This window comes from Aphelocoma coerulescens, assembly GCF_041296385.1.
Source record: "Aphelocoma coerulescens isolate FSJ_1873_10779 chromosome Z unlocalized genomic scaffold, UR_Acoe_1.0 ChrZ, whole genome shotgun sequence".
Classification (NCBI taxonomy): domain Eukaryota; kingdom Metazoa; phylum Chordata; class Aves; order Passeriformes; family Corvidae; genus Aphelocoma; species Aphelocoma coerulescens.
Window position 1 is genome coordinate 27,326,402 of NW_027184085.1, and position 19,643 is coordinate 27,346,044.

At 36.6% G+C, this 19,643-nt stretch overlaps 1 protein-coding gene and 1 long non-coding RNA gene across 7 annotated transcripts in view; both read right to left on the reverse strand.

Moving 5' to 3' along the window:
* Positions 1-1,586: 1,586 nt before the first annotated feature.
* On the reverse strand, positions 1,587-4,306 carry LOC138102958 (uncharacterized). Its single transcript, XR_011147626.1, has 3 exons — positions 4,226-4,306; positions 1,795-1,916; positions 1,587-1,699 (listed from the first exon to the last, which is right to left on the reverse strand). It is a non-coding gene; the product is annotated as an uncharacterized lncRNA (long non-coding RNA).
* A 6,748-nt stretch (positions 4,307-11,054) lies between these two features.
* GLIS3 (GLIS family zinc finger 3) overlaps positions 11,055-19,643 on the reverse strand; it is a 163,992-nt gene continuing 155,403 nt past the window's right edge. For all 6 annotated transcript variants that reach the window (XM_069001657.1, XM_069001656.1, XM_069001655.1 and 3 more), the window contains 2 exons: positions 16,624-16,806; positions 11,055-15,361 (listed from right to left, as the gene is read on the reverse strand). In XM_069001657.1, the coding sequence (XP_068857758.1) occupies positions 15,225-15,361; positions 16,624-16,806 (320 nt within the window). In that variant the 3' untranslated portion in view covers positions 11,055-15,224. The remainder of the gene's footprint in view (positions 15,362-16,623; positions 16,807-19,643) is intronic.

A 19,643-nucleotide genomic window follows, 5' to 3' on the forward strand; every position in this document is an offset into this window, starting at 1 on the left:
GTACCAAATGCTGCATTGAAGCTGATTGTGTTTCCTTTAAAAGTCCTTGCTGTACCTGTATGTAAAGCCTTGACATTTTTAATTGGTTTTGACAGTATGTAGTAATATTCCAAGTTGTTCTAGGGATAGGAAAAAATTAGAAATTTGATAAAGGCTCTCAAATGCTTTCCTCAAACCCACGTATCTATGGTGAGAGACTTTTGCTGTTGAATGCTGTTATTGCTGAGTTGAAGGTGTTCTAGGTCAAAAGTCTAGCCTGCACTTCACCACAGCCACTTCCATTACTCAGCCTTAAAAAGTTTTCGTGGCACTACACTTATTAGAATTGAGTGATTTTCCTGTTCTTCTTCTTGTCAAAAGCTTTCACTTCCCTAATCTTGATCTTGATCTTCCCCTTCAGTTTCCCTAGATCTTAACTTTCTAATTTTTCTTCCTTGTGACTGGAAATACTGCACTAGTTTGCTCTGCATATTTAAATTCTTTTACAAAAGGATCACAGGGTGCTTTGGGTTTTGTGGTTTTGGTTTGTTGTTGTTGTTGGGGTTTTTGGTTTTGTGATTTGGGGTTTTTTTTTGGTTGGGTTGGGTTGGGTTGGGTTGGTTTGGTTGGTTGGGGTTTTTTTACATTGAGCATTTACTATTACTTGAAAAATGTTTTTGTTGCTTTTTTGCTTAAGGTCTTTCCACACTTCCCTGTTGCGGTGAATAGCACAAGCTTGTCCATTAAAAACTTGCTAAACAAGATTTTACAACTTCACAGCCAAAACTTTCTGTAATGTCTCCAACACTAGGAATAAGATTCACTGGTCTCCAATACACAAATATGCCTCCTGGAAATGTTTTATTCAGCAAACAAAGAGAAGAGAAAAGAAAAGTTAGGAAAAAATTAAAAGTTATACAGTTGAAACAATGGAAAAAAATATTATGAACTTCTGGACAATGAGATTAAAGATGAACACTTTCTATCTGGATTACTCACAACCAGGAGTCAAGCTTAAAGTTGTTCAGTGGGAGGATGCTGCTTCTTTGTCTGAAAACTGTCACCCAGTTTTATTTCAGGGAAGGGGATGGAGCATCATACCATCCAGAGCTATAATTCACATAACCTGCCCCCCCCCCCCCCCCCCCAAGTCTTGGCATTTTTATCAGTGTGCTAGTGACATTGTTTGCATCTCCATGTTGAAGTTTGTACCTGTGTTTTCTGCCACCACTGCTTGCTTTTAGCTTACCCAACTAGAAAAGTCCCCACTTGGACATCCATTTCAGATTGCACTGGATCTATCCTGCCTTCTTTTGTGCCATATGAGCCAATGGTTTGTTTTATTTTTTAAAGGAAAAACTAGACATTTTCCACTTACACCAAAATGGTTGAAGCACCTTCAGCCTCCACAGTTTTCAGGCAATTTGTATTCTGTCTGAAGTGCTTCACATACTAAATTGTGACATGCACTGCTGTATTTTGGCATCCTCACTGTAGATCAAACCACAGGGTGTTGCAAGACATAAAATCATACCAGGAAAACCCTTTGAAAAAACTATCAATAAATACATCTTACATAAAAGTTGAAATTTTATTGCTTTCTTGTGTTTTTCTTCATATAAAGTCAACCACCACCAAAAAACGGCAGTATGTGGATCAGTAAAGGGCCTCTTGATTAATCATTTATGCACTATAACCTTCTGGCGTCAGGTAAAGGATTCTGCATATCAAAGACGGGAGAAAATTTTATTTCATAGTTAGATGTATTCCAGTACTTAGTTATTTAGGGATTTTAAATCTTAGCATTAATCATACCTCTTTTTATTTTTCATTTGTGATGTTTCCTCAAAAATGGGAAAGTTTGTTGCTTTTAAAATCTCTTTCTCTTCTTTCCCAAATAAAAATATTGTCCTCTTCCCACAAGGAAATTGAGTAGTCTGGTATAATAACAAATTGCAAAGAGTAGGTATTAAAAGGTTTGAGAGAAGAGTGACAGAGCAAAATATAAAAGTTTAATTTGAATATCTATTATTACACAAATTGTCTGTGATTTCAACAGTCTTGTTCTTTTGTTGGAAATTTTAAATATGGGAAGGAGTTAAGATTTGGCTTTTGCACCAAATCAAAATCAGGAAGAATCACTTATGGAAAATAAAGAACTGATACAATTACACTCCAGTGCTTTAAATTACTACACATTAAAGCATTGTAGATAGTATAGGAAATGAGTAGACAGAAACTATCATTAGTGAAAAGTAATTGCAGTTAAACTAGACTGAGTTTAGGGCAGGATTTAGTCTTGGGGCTTCGTCAGCATAAGTTATGTTTATAGACAAATGGTAGTAAAGTACCTCAGAAGTTTCTGTGAGGATTTTGCCAGTGAAAAATTAATTTTTTCTCATTACCATTTTAATGATATTCTTCATGGTTGAGAAAAATATATGAAATATTCTTGGTCAACATTTGCAAAAATGTGCTCATAAATAGTTACAGCTGTTCAAAAGCTACTACAGGGAAGAAAAATAATAGGCGTTATTGTTTTGAGAGAATAGGATAAAATAAAAATTCATAATTTCTTAGAAGTTTTTGAGTGGAGTCAGAATGCATAATGAGAAACTGAAATCTGGAGGCAGATTTAGTACAGTTGATTCTGACTCAAAACAGACATAAATATCAAGATAAAAAATATAATTTACTCATTTGTCATACTGGAGATTTTTATCTTTGCATTCTCTTCCGATTGCAGCCATCCTACGAACACATACAGCCAGTTTGCATTACTTTACAGTACAAACTGTACAAGAATACGGAACTAAATCTAAACAGCTCTTAGAAAGATCAATAAATACTGCTTCAAGATGCATGACTCAAATATTCATCAGCATCTATGGCTCTTTTTAAATCACTCTTACAGATTTTGGCACAATCAGAACTCATCAGATTTGACTTTTGCATTTTGAAATACTTTAGTTGACAGTTTACAGTTAATGGATGGTAGACAAAGATGAAAGGTGTGCAGTGCAAATAGTTTCTCTCAGCACTACCAAGAGAATTACTTAGACATGGCATTGTTATCATACAGTGATCACAAACATGAGATTAATGGTTAACCATGGAGTGTATGAGTCATGAAGCTTTCTTCTGGTGCTTACTTCAGAAGGTATTTTCCATTGTGTACCATGTGAGAAGAAATATAAGGTAAGGGATTTCTATCTAAGGATCTAATTTAAAAAACCAACAAACCAAACACAAAAAAAGGACCATCAAGGAATGTCTTTGCTTATGAGAATAAATTGTCTCAGCTGAATGTAAGAACACATAATCACATCAGTCCAGACTTCACTGTAGTTTGACTGTGGAAATGAGACCATTTTATCCACACTCCAGCTCACTTTTTAAGACTGCTAAGCAATAAATTTCTCACTTCATTCACTTTTAGGTCACCTTATGCTGCCACATCTGTGGCAGATTTGCTTTGGAAAAGTAAAGAATGTGACATTGATGACAAATTTCTATGCATCTGCTTGCAAATAGTTTGTAGTTTCTTTATAGCCTGTCTTGCCACCCAGAACATCATAGAGAAGATCCTCAGAGCAAAATGTAACTGCTACCAGCTGTCTTAAAAACCAATATCCATCTAAATATTTTTACAGTAGAGTGTTCTTTTGAGTTCCTTACAGTCAGGGCTCCAAAGGAATGGATCTGTACACGCTTCCCAGCACAGTCACTTTCTAAGGCTGAATGCCTGATTTTGACTCTGCCAATACTGATTTATGTCAAGCTAGTTCCAGGAACTTCAGAGAAACTGCTGCGGGATTATAAGTGCCATCATTACACAAGTACATATCTGATCAGTAACAGCTTCCTACATAAAGGAAAAAAATCCTGTGAGCTCATTTTAAGATATCTCCTGAAGTTTGACTGTACTTTCCCTTGTACAGAAAACTGCTCTTTCAGTCTATCAGTACAAATAGGCACCATATTAATTTCCCAAATATTTTTATCAGCACAACCTTTCAAACATCAGTAAAGCACACAGCACATTTCTGCTAAACATAAGCATTCTGTGTCTTCCCAATGTAAGCATAAAATTAATTCCATGGAAACAGAGTGATACTGCTTCAAAATCAGAGTAGCTTAGCTCAAAACCAGAACTATCAAACATAAAGGAAGCAAACAAAATTAGCATTGTCAAGCAGTAGGACTGACGACTGAGACAATCAACAAATTTAGAAATATCACATACCAACTGAATGAGGTACATCAACAGTTACAGGAGTGAGGGCACAGTTTCTTAGAATTCTATGACTCGGCAAGGTTATTTGAGTTGGCATTAAGATTGGATTTTTTAAACGATTTGTTTATTTTCACTTGTCTTGTGCAACTGCCACATGTGTTACCAGGGCTGTTGCTTTGAAACAGAAACCTTATCCTCTGTTTTGTTGATTTTTTTTTTTTGTGCACACAATTTTTCTTGGTCTTATGTAAATTTAAAAATCCCCTGAATAGTAGAAGAAACAAATGCTTGCAGTTGATCTGCTGCGTGAAACATGAGTCTTGCTAATTTCACGTTTTGCTTTTTGGTATTGAAATAACTCAGTGGTCAGTACCAGCTTTTGTTCTTTGTTGTGCATGCTTCTAAGTTGTTTTACACAACAAAGAATCCCTTGAGTTCAAAAAGGCATTTTCCCTGACATTCTCAAGAATATTCTAGATACCCGTGATCCCAAGGGAACAGGCAGGTGTGGGGCCTAGATCTCTCAGCAAATGCAGAGCCTGAGCAGAACCTGCTGTTATTTTTATCAGCACTTTCCTCTTGCTGCAGACAGAGGGAGGTAAAAGGGATAAAGCCTCAAGGTTGTTTCACTCAATTCCTGCATTTTAGATAGCAGGTCTTATTGTCTCAACATGTTATTCCTTAACAGAACTTTGCTGAAAAGAAGTTATGCTCACCCACATCCCTGAGTTTTCCTCAGCTGCCAACCTCGTAGTACCATGACCAGCACTGAAAATGGCTTTGTTACTTTCAGATATGCTTGATGGTGATGACCTTGTAGAAAGACAGCAAGTCCAGGAGATAATCTGGGCAATGCATCTTTCCAATGTATCCTCACTTAGAAAATGCACACTCGGAAAGGAGAGGCTGGGGGGCAGGGGTGGTGGGGTGTTATCTTTGCTGAATTTGGTCTGGGGCATAGCTTGATTCTGCTTTTCAATTTTTTTTTCAAGATAGGCCATGCATATTTTTTAGGGGCCTATCACAATTACATTATTCAAAGAATTCATTAAGAATGTGACCCCTTGGAGAAGTGTGGTCAGGCAGCCTTTTTCACCATGTTGTTTCTGGAGTGCCCTTGCACCCCATTAGATTTTGTTACTGTGCAAAGACGCATGTTTGAAATTTCCACGTACATTTTCCAGGATTAATTAACTGGAGGCTGTAAGGAGACTCAGAGAAGCAAAGAACCTCTCAATTCTTGCCTGTATGTTCTTGCAGCAACAAGCCTTTACACACTTATGCAGGTTAAATGATGCACAAACAGGTGACACACTTGTTAGCTGCCATTTTTCATCAAGTGCTCCATCTCCTTTGCTGAGAAGAGTGGGCCTATTTCTGGAGTGCATGAAATGTTGTTGTACTGAAAGCATATGTTATCCTAGACGTCTCGGTAAATTATTAACATGCCATCATGTCAGGTGCTCTTTGTCCCCTTTTTCTCTCACTCACTTCTGATAATTATTTGAAACTCAGCATTTAAGAATACTGTCTTTGTTAAATGCCTGTGGGATGAGGTAAGGCCATGAGATTAATTCCAACGTTTTGCAGACCCACACATAGTTTAGCAAGTAGCAGCTTTGAGAGGGAGAAGAAGTAGATTACTCACTTTTTCTCTCCTCTTCACCAAACCCCAAGTGTATGAAATTTAGATGAGCTTTTAGTGTGGCACTTACTAGGCTTGATTTGGTATTCATGTTCATTACAGGCTTTCACACTACAGACTGTAGGAGAATCACTCCTTGTTCACTTCAGTTCAAATGGGGCCTGAATTAACATTTCTGTGTCACTCTTGTATAGATTTTTCTATTATCTCCCACTTCAACAAAAAACTGGATGAGAAGATCACAGAGGTTCTTCCTGACTTTGGGGTGAGATTTTCTGTACTCCCCATGTAGGCACACTCGTCTTACAAATGAGTCTCAGGGTATTCAGTAAGTGCAACAGAAATACCAAGGAAGACTGCATACCTGGTATCAGTTTTCTCTCAAAAAATGCAAGACAAAAAACAGAGGAATAAAAGAACAGGAACCAGTGAATGCAAAATTCTCCTCTGTGGTATAGTTTAGGCAGTTGGTTATGTCAGGGAAGACTGGATGTACAACTCTGCCATGCCAAAATGATAGTACAGCAAGTTGCTGCTAATAGGTACATATAGTAAAGTGCCATTGAGAATCTGCTCAAGGGTTTACATGGAATCGGAATAAGACTCTCAAGTGCAGTGCACATAAAATCAAAGTAAGACAAAATTGGAAGGCAAAACCCCATGACTGTGAGGTTTTCCAGGTTATAAGCAACCTATGTCTTCCAGTAACTACTGATTTCTGTTTCTGGTGATGCTTGCAATGGCTTTACCTAGACTGAAAATATGTAATTGATAGTCTTATAAATGCTACTGGCAACTACAACCCCAAATTTAGGTTAATGATGCATTCTCCTCTTGTTTTAGGAAACAACCTTGAGACCTTCGAGAAGAAGTTTTTATCAGCTCCTGTATGTCCTTTTTCTGTCTCTGTACATATATAGAGGTATATTGTACTATGTTGTACTGTTTTTATTTTTACCTTCACATATCACATTTCCTTCAGTAATGTTTCCTGAACTTATATCTGACTTATTTTTGCTTTTGAATCCAAACTTCAGTTCAAATTTAGAGTTCTGTATGATTCTCAAGCAACACATACAACATCAGTTTTCCTACTTACCTTTTTCTGCAAAGAGAAAGGGGTAAATTTACCCTCATTCACATCTGTGAAGCCCCAAAATGACTTAAATGTTTTGTGTGATTTGTGAGGAAGACTTTCAACAAAAAAACAACAATAAAAGAGAAAAGATATCATAGAAAAGAGAACAACACATGGGAAAACATACTTTTTCCCTCTCCCTTCTTAGTACTGATTTTAGCATAAAAATATGCTAAAGCCACTAAACAGAAAGACGCAGCAGTAATGACAGGAATTACTAGACTGTATTAATTTGATGCAATATGTTGCATTAATTGGGAACCCTGCAATACTAGGTTTCTGCTCCAGTTTTTCTCTAGTACAGGCAGCCAGAACTACGTCCAGTGCCTTTCGTGTTGCTCAATAACCATGCTCCTCCCAAGTCCAGTGTAAAATGCAGCTGGCCAGCTTTCTGAGGATCCTTCCCATGGTGGGATTCTCAGGCAGCAGAGAGTCGCCCAAACTCCTGATCTTTGCAGAAAGCATATTTGGAATAGGTGCAGGCTGTGGTCAGGTGTGGGCCACACTGGTCTCCAGTTGCTTCAGTGAACCTTTTGCCATCAGAGTGCTCCAGTTTGCATTACCAGGCTCAGCAGTGGTGATCCCTTTGTCTAAAGGAGCATGAAGATGTCTTTAAGCTATCACTTCCCTAAGGTCCTTGTTTATCTGCTAACAGCCTTCATTGTGTGTGATGACTTGTGAAAGGCCGTAATTCATACAGTGAAAGTAACAACTTCATCCATAAGGCATGAAAAACTGATCAGACAAGCATTCTGGCTTCTGCTTGTTCCTGTATGGTAAATGTCCTATTAGAGGTCACATAGTGATGTGAAAGTAAAATGAAGGACAATGGGATTGGCATGATCAATTCTTTTAGTCCTTTGAGCCATTAAGCATAGCCTCATTGTGTTAGGGTTAAGGATCAAAGAAGAAAGTTTAAAGTAAATGCAATGAAGCTACTATAAGTCCCTTTCAGCTAAATACAAACTTGCCCCACCTTTACTCAAAGTAGGTTTGCTCAGCAGTGGTACAGCATGCAGTTTCTATGAAAAAGGCCCACCAAGATAAAAAGCCCAACTGCCCCCACAAACTCTGTACCTAACAGTGAAATAGGCTCCTGAGTACCTGAAACACACAGCTGCAAGTAGGGAAAAAATGTAGCAACAAGAGTACCACAGTGGATATGAGTGCCATTCTTTTCAGTTCAACCTTTAAGCAGCATTTACATTAGTTGGGTGAAGTCACCTTTTTGTAAATGTTAGTTCAGCTTTGGTTTGAGTACTTCTGATTGAGTAAATCTGCACAGTTCTGCTTTGTGCAGGTTCTATTTTAGCAGGTTTCCTAAAATTAGTTTAATAATTTTAATACAGTTTCCCTTCTGTACATATCTAGATGACAAAACTGCTACTGTATTCAATGCTTTTTTGGACTGTCTTAACAAAGCCACAAAAGAGAAAATTGACATTGGAACTAGAAAATTTTACCAAGTATTTTTTGGCTTTTACAGAAGGGTTGGGAAAAAAAAAAGTATGATAGGAATGCAGCCTTCACTGATTTTAAACTTCCAGGGTAAAAACTTCCAATTTCTTTTAAGAACTGTTTTAACTCCTCATTGCATAAAAGTCACATTGATAATGAATAAAAGTTTAGTGCAATAATGGTGCCATGTAACACTACTCCTCCTTCTTCAACGGATAAGCTGGCCCAGTATTACTGCTTTATTTTTTTCTCTAGGAACTTCCCTCATATACTACTAATTTAACTTCCATTAAAATAAAGTATCCTTCCTCTTCCTCCAGTCAAAGATAACTACAGCTTAATTACAACTGTGTGCTACACAAAGTGGTCAGTGAAATCACAGTGCTGCCAGTCTAGTTATTAGGATTGTAAATATGGCAGCCACAGTTGCAGAGCCACTTTGGTTTTTATTTTTCCAACAGATTTTAGCCAGAATTTTCAGGGAATAAGAAGGCCAGCTCACCATTTCATGAGCTTAATCAACCTTACTCTGTCCATTCCTGGACTAGCTGAAGCTAGATGATTTACATGCAGCCAAGCTTGGAGTTTGCCCGCTGATACATTTTTGATCAAAAGGGAAAAAAGTATAATATTGAGGAAATTGTTATATTTTCTTCTATCTGCCTAAATATATTTGTAATGTTTTATCCTGTGTACCTAGCTGCAACCATGCATAACGTTTGCATTTTTTAGTTATAACAAAGGCATGTTGAAACGTTTAACTAGACACATAGAAAGGTGCTCTTTGTTACAGTTCACTGAACTAACCCATCTCATTTGTGAATCATTAATGATACTGACTGCTGGGTAAATTTACTTTGGTTGTAAATCTATAAATGGCATGGGAAGATGTGGTAGAATGATTTTTCATACTTAACTTTTAAATGAGAACATTATAGTTTCAAGGAAGGTAAAGGAGAATATAAATTAACATATTGGAAGGAGACAGCAACCTTAAAAGAGCTAACATTTTTCATTCTGTAAGACCGATTTTACCATTCTGTTTCTTGTAGTTTATTACAGTGAGTATACACAGTCATGCACAAGTTGTCCACTTTAAGACTGTCCATTATGGGAAAAAATTATTAAAACTGCTTCTCAAGGAGTAACACTGGGTAACAGAAAGAGCCTGAAAATCAGGGAATTCAAAACACATGTGATGTTACTTGGAGTTATAAAGTGATCTGGGGTAGGAAACAGCAAGTTTGAATGTGAAGCATTTTCTTGAGTATCATGGTAAGAATTTTACTGAGGACCATGGTCTAGGAAAATGGTCAGTTTTGTTTTCATATATATGTTTTCACTCTTATCTTCAAATATAAGGTATTGTGTAATTAGATGCAGTAAATACAAGTAGATACATATTCAGAGTGGAAGAACTATGTTTCTTTTTTCCCCTCTTATTGAAGGAGATTGGTGCACATTAAGCTTTATTGAAGTGTTTTCCATTAGGGCAGAGCTGGTATAAATTCACAAATACAGTGGGCTTTGGCACAGTTGCATGGGAGAATTCATAGCTATAAGTACATACAAGCAATGAATTAACACTATCTCTCCCACTCCCCAAATTTTCATCTTGTGAGAATTTCTGATGTTTCAAAATGGGATTTTGTTCTGAAAACCCCGAACACCAACACTTTATGAAATAAAAAGTTTAGACAACTTTCATTCAGAAATTATGTTCTTTGAAGGGATATATTTGTCACAAAATTTCTTTACTATTTCTTTACACTTGACTATTTGTCTGTAGGATAGTTTGCAGGACATCATGTAACACTGGTCCAGCTCAAGCACACAGGAAAAGGCACACGGCTTTGAGGTATTTTGAGCCATGTTACTCTCCACTGCATATGGAACTTGAATACTTCTTTCATACTTCTCATTTTAAAAGCTCTTCGTTAAAAAAGAAAATTGAATTTTGAAACACTTGAATTCAGCAACTCTCAGTTCTTCATGGAAGCTTATAGAATTCACTAACAATATTTCCTAAGCCATGGAGCCAGTTTCCTACATTAAATTAAAATGCAATGTAAATAAGATAGCACCGGGCAAAGTTTATTTTTAGCAAAACTCTACAAGATTATATATATAAGTCTCAGTGACTGTAGGCTTAGTAGTTTTTTTCTGCTCATGGTTGACACAGAGCCAACCATGTTAATAATTTCATAGTAAGATCAGCTAGGACCGTTATTTCCAAAGGTCTCTTTGCAACCCTGCAGCAGGATTTTTCTGCACTTAATTATTTTATTAGATTGTATTGTGTCCTTTGATTTCTAGTCCAATATGTGGGTGTGGTATCTCCTGTTGGATTCTTAGGATGTGTTTTGGATGTGAGCATGCATTAACTTCTGCCTCTATCTTTTGTTTTCATTTTGACTAATGCAGAGTTTAAAAAAATGCTCTCTTCCTTATATTAAGTGCTCTGAAATAGCTTAATTGTTTGAGTATGTTAGAAACAATAACCAGACAAGAAAGCAAAATGCCTTGATATGTTGTACTGTCAAATCACATGACCAAAGAAACACATAAAAATTAAAAATTATCACAGCACAAAAATGTAATTAAATAATCTTCTTTTATTTGTGTCTCCACCCAGGGTGTAAACACACATCGCAGCATTCATTTATCTCTACAAATCTCTAGCCTCACCATAATAACAATAATTAAATCCAGACTTAAAACTCTGAGCCAAGTGGGTTTGTTTGAGAAATCTCTGAGGGGTTTTTTCCTATTTCTGTTTCTAATTATACGAATCCATAAAAATACAAGTAGTTTTATGGTGAAGGACAAGAGCTGGAGCAGTTTAATGGCATCTGACAATAATATGTTCTACAGGTAACGTAATGGAATCATAATTTTCCAGTTTTATTTTGTACCATGCAAATACACCTTTCACTTTTACCTTTTACATAAAATAGAATGTTATGAAACAGGACAAAAATAACTTATGATTGTATGAAAAACAACTGTAACAAATCACAAAATTACACATACTAGTAGAGCAAAAGATGTAACTAATTCTTTTTAATTTTTTTTTTCATGACATGCAACAGACGTTTCTTTAGAGCAAGATATATCAGCCAGATATACAGTATGGCAAATTAAGATCATATGTATGTAAGCATGTATAAATATGTAGATTAATCTGTAAGGTTTAGGAAAAACATAATCCCACTTTCTCTCCTCACCAAAGTGCTTTGTGTAAAAAATATTACACAAGATGCTGCTTTCTGTACAGATGCTGCTTTCTGTACAGAACAAAAGGATTTCTTTTTCTTAAATAAAAAGTCACACAGCTAATTTTAAATTGTGGTCTTTTGCTTTACCTGCTTCAAGGAAAATATATATACATATATATATATATATATATATATATGTGTGTGTGTGTATATATATTTATATATATATATAAAGCCCCAAACTAAGAACAAAATTTCATACAAACAATAAAAAAGTGCCATTTAAAAAAATCTGCTATAAAATTACACAGGGAAAACAGGGAATAAACAGTTAAAATGTAATCTTTATACTCATTCACACCTTTTCAAGAAAAGCTGAAAACAAAATACAGTGTGACAGATGGCCTCAGCACTGCAACGCTTCAGCATCTGGTAGTAGTAAGCCACAATGCCTATATGTTTTTGTGTACACATACGTAGAAAGGGAGATCCAGATACACACGTGCACCCTCATACACTTCCACTTGTACACATGCACTTTGAAACTGTATTTTAAACTCCAGTGTAGAACCATTTCTAATGCAGATATAAATAGGCCACTGAGTTGGGAAACAGATGAATTGTATAAAAGAACCATTGTAAATAATTTCTTTTGAATATTGTTTAATGTCCACAGTCTAAAATAACTTCATCTCTTATATATGAATCCCTTTAGAAAGTTAAAAATACAGCAAGTAGAATAACAACACAAAAATCATTGAGGCACAAGTATTTGCAAATAACTTGGTTACACAGATAACCCACAAAACTGTATTTTCTCAAGCACCATTTTTCATTATGACAAGCAGGATTCCCTATTTAAATATCCAATACATATGAGATACAATGGGGCTTTTTATGCAATTGCCCTCAGTGATTAAATTTATGCCTCGAAGTCAGTCCAACTCCAAAGAGAATAATGAAATAATAGTGAAGAATCCTTTTTGTCTCTGAATGAGAAGTAAACAAAGGCATGCCTTTTTACAGACTGGTAGCCCACATGCATATGCTTGATTTGACTGTACTCTAGGTCCTTCTTTTTAGGATTAAGGCTCATGGAAAGCTGTAAATATATATATATTATATGCATGTGAAAGAATTAATTAATGACTTGCAAAACTTTCCTTTTTAAATGTAACTGATGAACCCCCAAATTAAAAATGCCCTTTTTGAATTCAGTACTCCCATTATCCCTTTGGTCAGCATGTTTCAGAATGTATAATCCCCCAACTCTATGGAATAACTTTCAGATACTCGAAAAAAATATTTTAAAAGGTTTAAAAGTCAAGGTGGTACAAATCTGAAGACAGCAACAATATTTCAATTTTGTAAACAGCAGTGGACAAATTCTGGACAATCATGTGGCTAAAAGAATTTTGAAGGATTTCTATATAAAAAGTGTATAGGTGCGTGCGTATGTCCATGCATATGTCCACACATAGTCTGATCCTGGCCTTGCTGACTTTGGTGGAACAAAACACAATTCCACACATTGAAACTGAAGTGTTCAGTGTGACTAATTATTCCTACTGAACCAAGTTACGCTTGTGCAGTGACCACAGAATGGGCTTTAAGATAGTACAAAATAAAGCTTTATTAAAAGGTAAAACTTGCAGTCAATGCACATTAATGCAAAAGGACTGTCTTTTTGATTGCACGTGTATAGCTGTGAGGGGTGCCTGGTGTCATTTAACCCAATGCAAATCACATACGGTAACATCTAGACCTCTCAGTGCAAGCTGGAGCAGAGGGACACATGCATTTGTGATGTGAGAAGCAGAATAAAAGGGGGAAGAACTTAGCACAGAATTAGTTGTATTTTAGTCACATTACTTCTCATTGTACTTCACTTATGTGCATGGTTTATCCATATATTCTATGTATTGGATGAAAATGTCTCCATTAAATATTTAAGCACGTGACTGCATGTGAGAATATACTTCATGAATACAAACCTTGAAAGACTGCCAGTGTTCACAAACATCTGGACATAAATTCTTCTATTCCACATAATGGCAGATTAAATTATGAATTTGAGCCAAATTGGACTGAACAACTCTCAAAAGTTTGCCAGGGGAAAAAAAAAGCTTGTATAAACATTTTTTAAAAGTTTATCTTTTTAGAAGAGTGATTTCAGAAGCACAGTTATAATCCAGCCTGCAAGAATGAACTTCAAATTTCTGTCCTTACTCTATCAGGTCATGAGAATATTAAGATGCACACTACACAGTAAGAAGTCCACAAAATGGATGAACAGGAATTAAAACCTAAAAGCTGAATCTTACTAATGTAAGAGTTGTTCTCAAGGTATACAGAATCACAGTGATGTCATCTCCACTGGTTTTAACTCATAACCTTGTATGTTTCATGAAGGACAACCTCATTTGCTTGCATCCTGGACTAAATTTGAGGACCTTGAGCCTGACATTGAGCAGAAAAATCAAAACCACCAAACCAGTCCAGTTTTACCTCTCTAAGTAACCAGAGGAAGCATAGTACACTTAAGAGTAGTTCTTCTTTCTGAAAATGTGTTATCGAAAAAGGTTAGGACAACCAAAATTTGTTGTATCAGTACAGATAGCTTTTAAAAAAAAAGTGTGGCATTTAAGGAAGAATCTTTCCTACAAAATATTTTAAACCTTCCTGCAGAATCCTATAGCACATACAGCAACAATGCTCTACAATCTAATTAAAAAGCAACTGAAAGTTAAAATGCATTTATTCTTATCTGGCAGGTGTGCTAAATAGAGACAAAATCCACATAACTTCTTGTGTATTTAACCTTTCTTATTCATGCTTATAGCATTGGGTCAGATGAATATTGGGAAAATAGTAATAGCCATATTGAATGGGTTAAAATACAGAGGGAAGGAAAGGACACCTAACCTGAGGCCTGTAAAAAATCTGGTACCAACGACCTTTGATCCAAAAAGAAGCCACACCAATGCCTTCAACAGGTAGTGCCAACATGTATGTCTAATTTCTCTCCCTTTTGGATACTGCTGTGTGGTTAACTTTGGAACTGTCACATGCAAGCAGATTGTACAAAAGCTGTATGCCTTTGAAATGTTTGTAGTATACTCTGGTTTTGCTTCTTTTTATTTTTTGAAAAAGGAATTTTCTAAAGCTGTTCTTCTGTAAGTACACCCATTCAGCTTGAAAGGATTACAGCCAACAACCAGTTTTCTTATTTGGCCTCTGAATTCCCTTTGAGAAATTAAAAAGAAGAAATAATAAAAAAGTATAGTTGCTGTACCACAGATGAGAAGAAAAGAAACAATTGCTAAGGTTTTGGCAAAGCTTGCTTTCTCCAAACAGTCTCTTTCTCAGTTGGCTGCTTGATTAAATGAAGAATGCTTGGTAATTGCTATTTTCCTCTCCATTATGTATGTATATCTAGTCATATCCCCATACATACATGGCAGTTCCATGGAGAGAAAAAAATTTGTAGGGAAATACCAGAATGGCAAGATGAAACAGGATCAAGTTCTTGTAACTAGATACATTACTTTAGCCTTCAGTGTATACAGAAGAAAGCTGGCTGGAACAACGATCCACTGCATTTACTTGTAGGAAACTGTTGTCCTCTGGCATGCTGCAAGCTGAATCACCAAAGATACCTACAGACCCTGCTGGAAAGTCATACACTAGGAAAAAAAAACAAAAAAAAAAACCAAAACAAAAAAACCAAACCAAAACAAAAAAACAACCAAAAACAAACAAACAAACAAAAAAAACCCCAGTTAATAAGTAGGATAACTATATAATGAAGTATGTCCTAATACTTATGCATAGAATTGGAAATGGTTTTAAATCAAATACACAAATAAAATAAATAAGCCAACATATGTATGAAATTAATTACATAACTTACTGCTTACCAAGGGAAGAATTTTCAGTTCTGTCAGAATCAAGTCTGAAGTAGAGCAGATTTCATTGCAACTAACACCTCCCCGTTTAATGGGTGTTAAAATTGTGATAATTTAAAAAAAAACTTCACGATTCTTTAACAAATTTCATCATATTGAACACAGGATGGAAGACAACAAAATATTTTAGAATGTATTTGTTGTAAAGTAGACCCTGGCACAGAAATTACTACCTTTTAAGAAGTGGCAGTAGTAAGCACAAAGAGTAACTGTTTTCGGACACACTCCCATCTTTTGGATAACACGTTTACATACTGTGAGGTGCCTCTTTGAAATTACAGGTGCACTGGCTTTGCAATACACTACTGAAGGAGCAAGACATAAAAGGGACTTCAAAGCACAATAAGTGGATTCATCCTGTGTGGAAGGACAGTAAAAGACCTGGGCATTACTTGTGCCCTAAGATTAGGCTCACTGTATTGTGCTGATCCTTTGCACAGAGATAACTTTCACCCTTCCAGAGCAGTGTGCAAGCCCCTTCAGTACTGTTCATCCAGGCACAGACTAAGTTAAGTGCACACAGATGAGTTTGCAGTTTTTGTCATGGAAACGTGAAAAAATGAAATTCAAGACTGATAGAAACCAAACATGCACGAAGCAAAACCAGTGGTTTGAATCATCTCAGGTCCCTGCCACAATATGTGCAGTGGAGTGGAGTGGCTGCACAAACATCACAGAGGGCTCAATGGACTGTATTTCAAAGCAAATACATGAGCCAGAGATTGTCTGAGCCCCACAGGCTAGAACCTTAAGAAGCCTTCACCAGTGTGAAGACTGCCCACAGGCCAGTTGTTACTGTCACCTGTGGTGACTGCCTGCCTCCCAACACCAACCTCTCCACGAAGGTCTGAAAACTATCTCCTCTTTGTGAAGAGTCAAATCTGACATGACATGTCCCACCCAAATACACGGCTCAAGAACATCTGCCAAAGTTCACAAACTGTACACAATCATCCATGGAATCACCAGCTGTTATTTACCTTTGATACCAGAATGACCTGAAAAACTTTGATGGAAAATGCCAAGCCCTGCCTGGCCCACTGATGTGGGAGCTAAGCAGTCTTCAACAGGAGGAACCATACTGCAAGAAACACTGTCTTGTATGTTCTTCTGAGTATCAGCATAATGTGGAGGGCAGAAAGTCTGAAGCTGCCCATAAAAACCTAGAATGAGAAGAAGGCCATAAGTAAGAGCTGGACAGAGATACAAAAAATAGTATGTGCAACCATGGCCATGAGAATGATAAAAACTTCAACTGCCCTACCACCAGGACTTCAATAATTTTAAACAAATAAAGCAGTATTGATATGATACTCCCTAAAACTTCCTCATGTTGCTACTAATTTCAAACACAATCTGCTACATGGACGTCCTGATTCCACCACGACCTGTGAGAGGCCCTGACTGGCTAGAAGCTGAAAGTTTTCAGGAAATTCCTCCCTCTACTGTGTAATCCTTTGTCTGAACTGGTACTCTTCAGAGTCACACTGTGCATCTCCCTGAAAAATCTAAGAAAATGCTAAATTCAAAATAAAATAAGATTACCCAAGTAAAGTCTGAATAAAATCCACAGATCTATCACTGATGCCAAGACAGCTGGCTGATAGCAGGGTCATGCATAGAGACTCTGAGCAAAAATTTTTTATGATGGAAAAAGAGCACAGAAAAGTAATGTAACTTTCCTAGATACAAGTTCTTTGCACAATTCAGTGTAAGTTACCCATCTTTTAAAATAGAGAGCTGTAAGAAATAAGCATATGCAGTTCTCTTCCCCTCAGTTATTTAGCACTATTCTAAATGTCTTGTGTGCATCTGCAGTGCATCAAGCCAAGGTGTAGAGGTCTTAGAACTGGAGCTCAACATCACACAGCAAAACCTCCTAACTTGGTGTCTTTGTTCACACGTGCCATGGCCAAGATAATCTGCAATAGAGCTGAATGTAGGATAACATGAAACCATATCCAAGGCAGTAGATCCTTACCATACTTGAGGTATCTGTTGGGGAACTAACTGTAGCATCAGTTTTCTGTGTTTTCACACAGCTAATAAAGTTCCAGCAACTGAACATTTCAGCTGCAACTCTGATTAAACTGTTTAAAACACACACATGCACAAGGCTACATCAGTTGTGTTTCTTTGAATCAGTACACTACAGCCAAGATTCATGATGTCAAGGCAAAGAACAAACAGCTACTTTGATGACATGACAGCATTACATCCTTAGGAAAGTGAAATATTTTTGAATATGATAAAACAGCTGTAAGCTGTAAAACTTGCTTCTAAAAGCAAGAAGTTCTTGTTTTTAATCACATAAGGAGCCTTGTCCTGAGAGATGCTGAGCATCTAAAAAAGCCGTGGCAGACAGCTCAACTAAAATTCACATGTGCAGTTGTGGTCCAGGTACATTTTTAATAGCATCCTTATCCTATTGAACTGTTGTGGACAAAGATTTCATTACAGATATGTAATGAATGACTACCACAATTATAATTTCCATAGGGTGGGAAGTTTCTGATGGACATCTATTTCCTACTCGGTCATCTCTCTGCCTGCCACAAGAAATAGAGAGTATTTTCTCAAGAAAATCATTGTAATTGCCATTCAGAAATAGACGCCATGCATGAGTAGCCTTTGCTGCTATGGCATGGAAAAATTCCAACTGCCTTCAGTCTGAAATCCTTCAAGATAGTGTTTCTTTGTGGTATATTTCTGCTTGTCCATTAGGCAAATTACACAAACACCAAGTAATCATGTGGTGCCATCTGACTGTGAAGAACAAAAGGAAAAGAAAAAGTAAGAGAGAGATCTAAGTCCCATACTATACTAAGAGACTGATTTGCAAATGTGAAAAGAATGTAAGTGTTTCTGTTTATTAAAATCTTATTATTCATAATTTAAAAATAGCTGTTACTAGTAGAGCTGTCTGTATAGAGGCATAAGACAACTAATTCATATCAGCTAATAATTTTTTTAAAGAAATGACAATTTTTCTTTTTTTTTAAATGAATACTTTGGATGAGTTTTTGAATTTCTTTTATTACTCAGACAACTCTAGTCATCAGCTAACTCACAAACACATGTGACCAGAGCTACAGACACAATTTTAAAGGACTGCCAGATTTCTAGTGCAAAAATGTTCACAGTATCAGACACATGCAAAAGCAAGTCAGCTATGCCCATGCCCAAAAAAGTTTTGCTTTACTCTATACTACAAGCACAATAAATTTTCTCACTGTGAAGAGGGAACTTCTGTTGCTGTTCTTTTCTTTCATACCTTGCACATCTTTTCTGGCTTGTCTCAGAGCAAGCAGTACCTTATTCTTGCAGCTGCCTGTGTACTGGAGATGCCTGTGACTTCAGACACCTCTCCTGAGAGTAGTTTTTCATGGTTGAAAAGTATTCACCAGTACAATGCAGGTGCTGGGCCAATTTTTGCAGACTGCCAGCACCTGTACTGTCTTCTGTCTATTAATACATGTTGATATACAACAGCATCTAGCTGGGAAGTTGTCATTCCAGTCTCCAGGTCAGGGTAGTTTCAGATTTCCTGAATGGTAATCCAGTAAAAGATACTACAATCTAATAAAAGGAAAAGATGAGCTTCACTTCTACAGCTCAGTGAGGCGTCTAACATCATCACTGCCAAACATTCCATGCAGCAAAGGATGTGGTGAATTTCACAAGAGCAAGAAAAGGGAATATTTAGTCGATTACATAATATTAACTGAGGCAATAGAAAGCTCTCTCTGACATTACTGTGTAGTTGAAAATCACTGAGAACAAATAATGAAACTTGAACCGTAGACAATGTTGTTCCAAGAAAAAGACGTTCACAGTAAAAGTAACTATGAGATACAAGAAAGCTGTCAGTCTTGGATCTCATACATCATTTCTCTCTAAAGGATAGTATTCCAAGATCACTATGATCTTTTAAGATGCTCAGGCTTTCAGAAACTGAGTCTGTTTAGAACTTGTTTTCTTCAAAAAGCTTTTGGGCAAT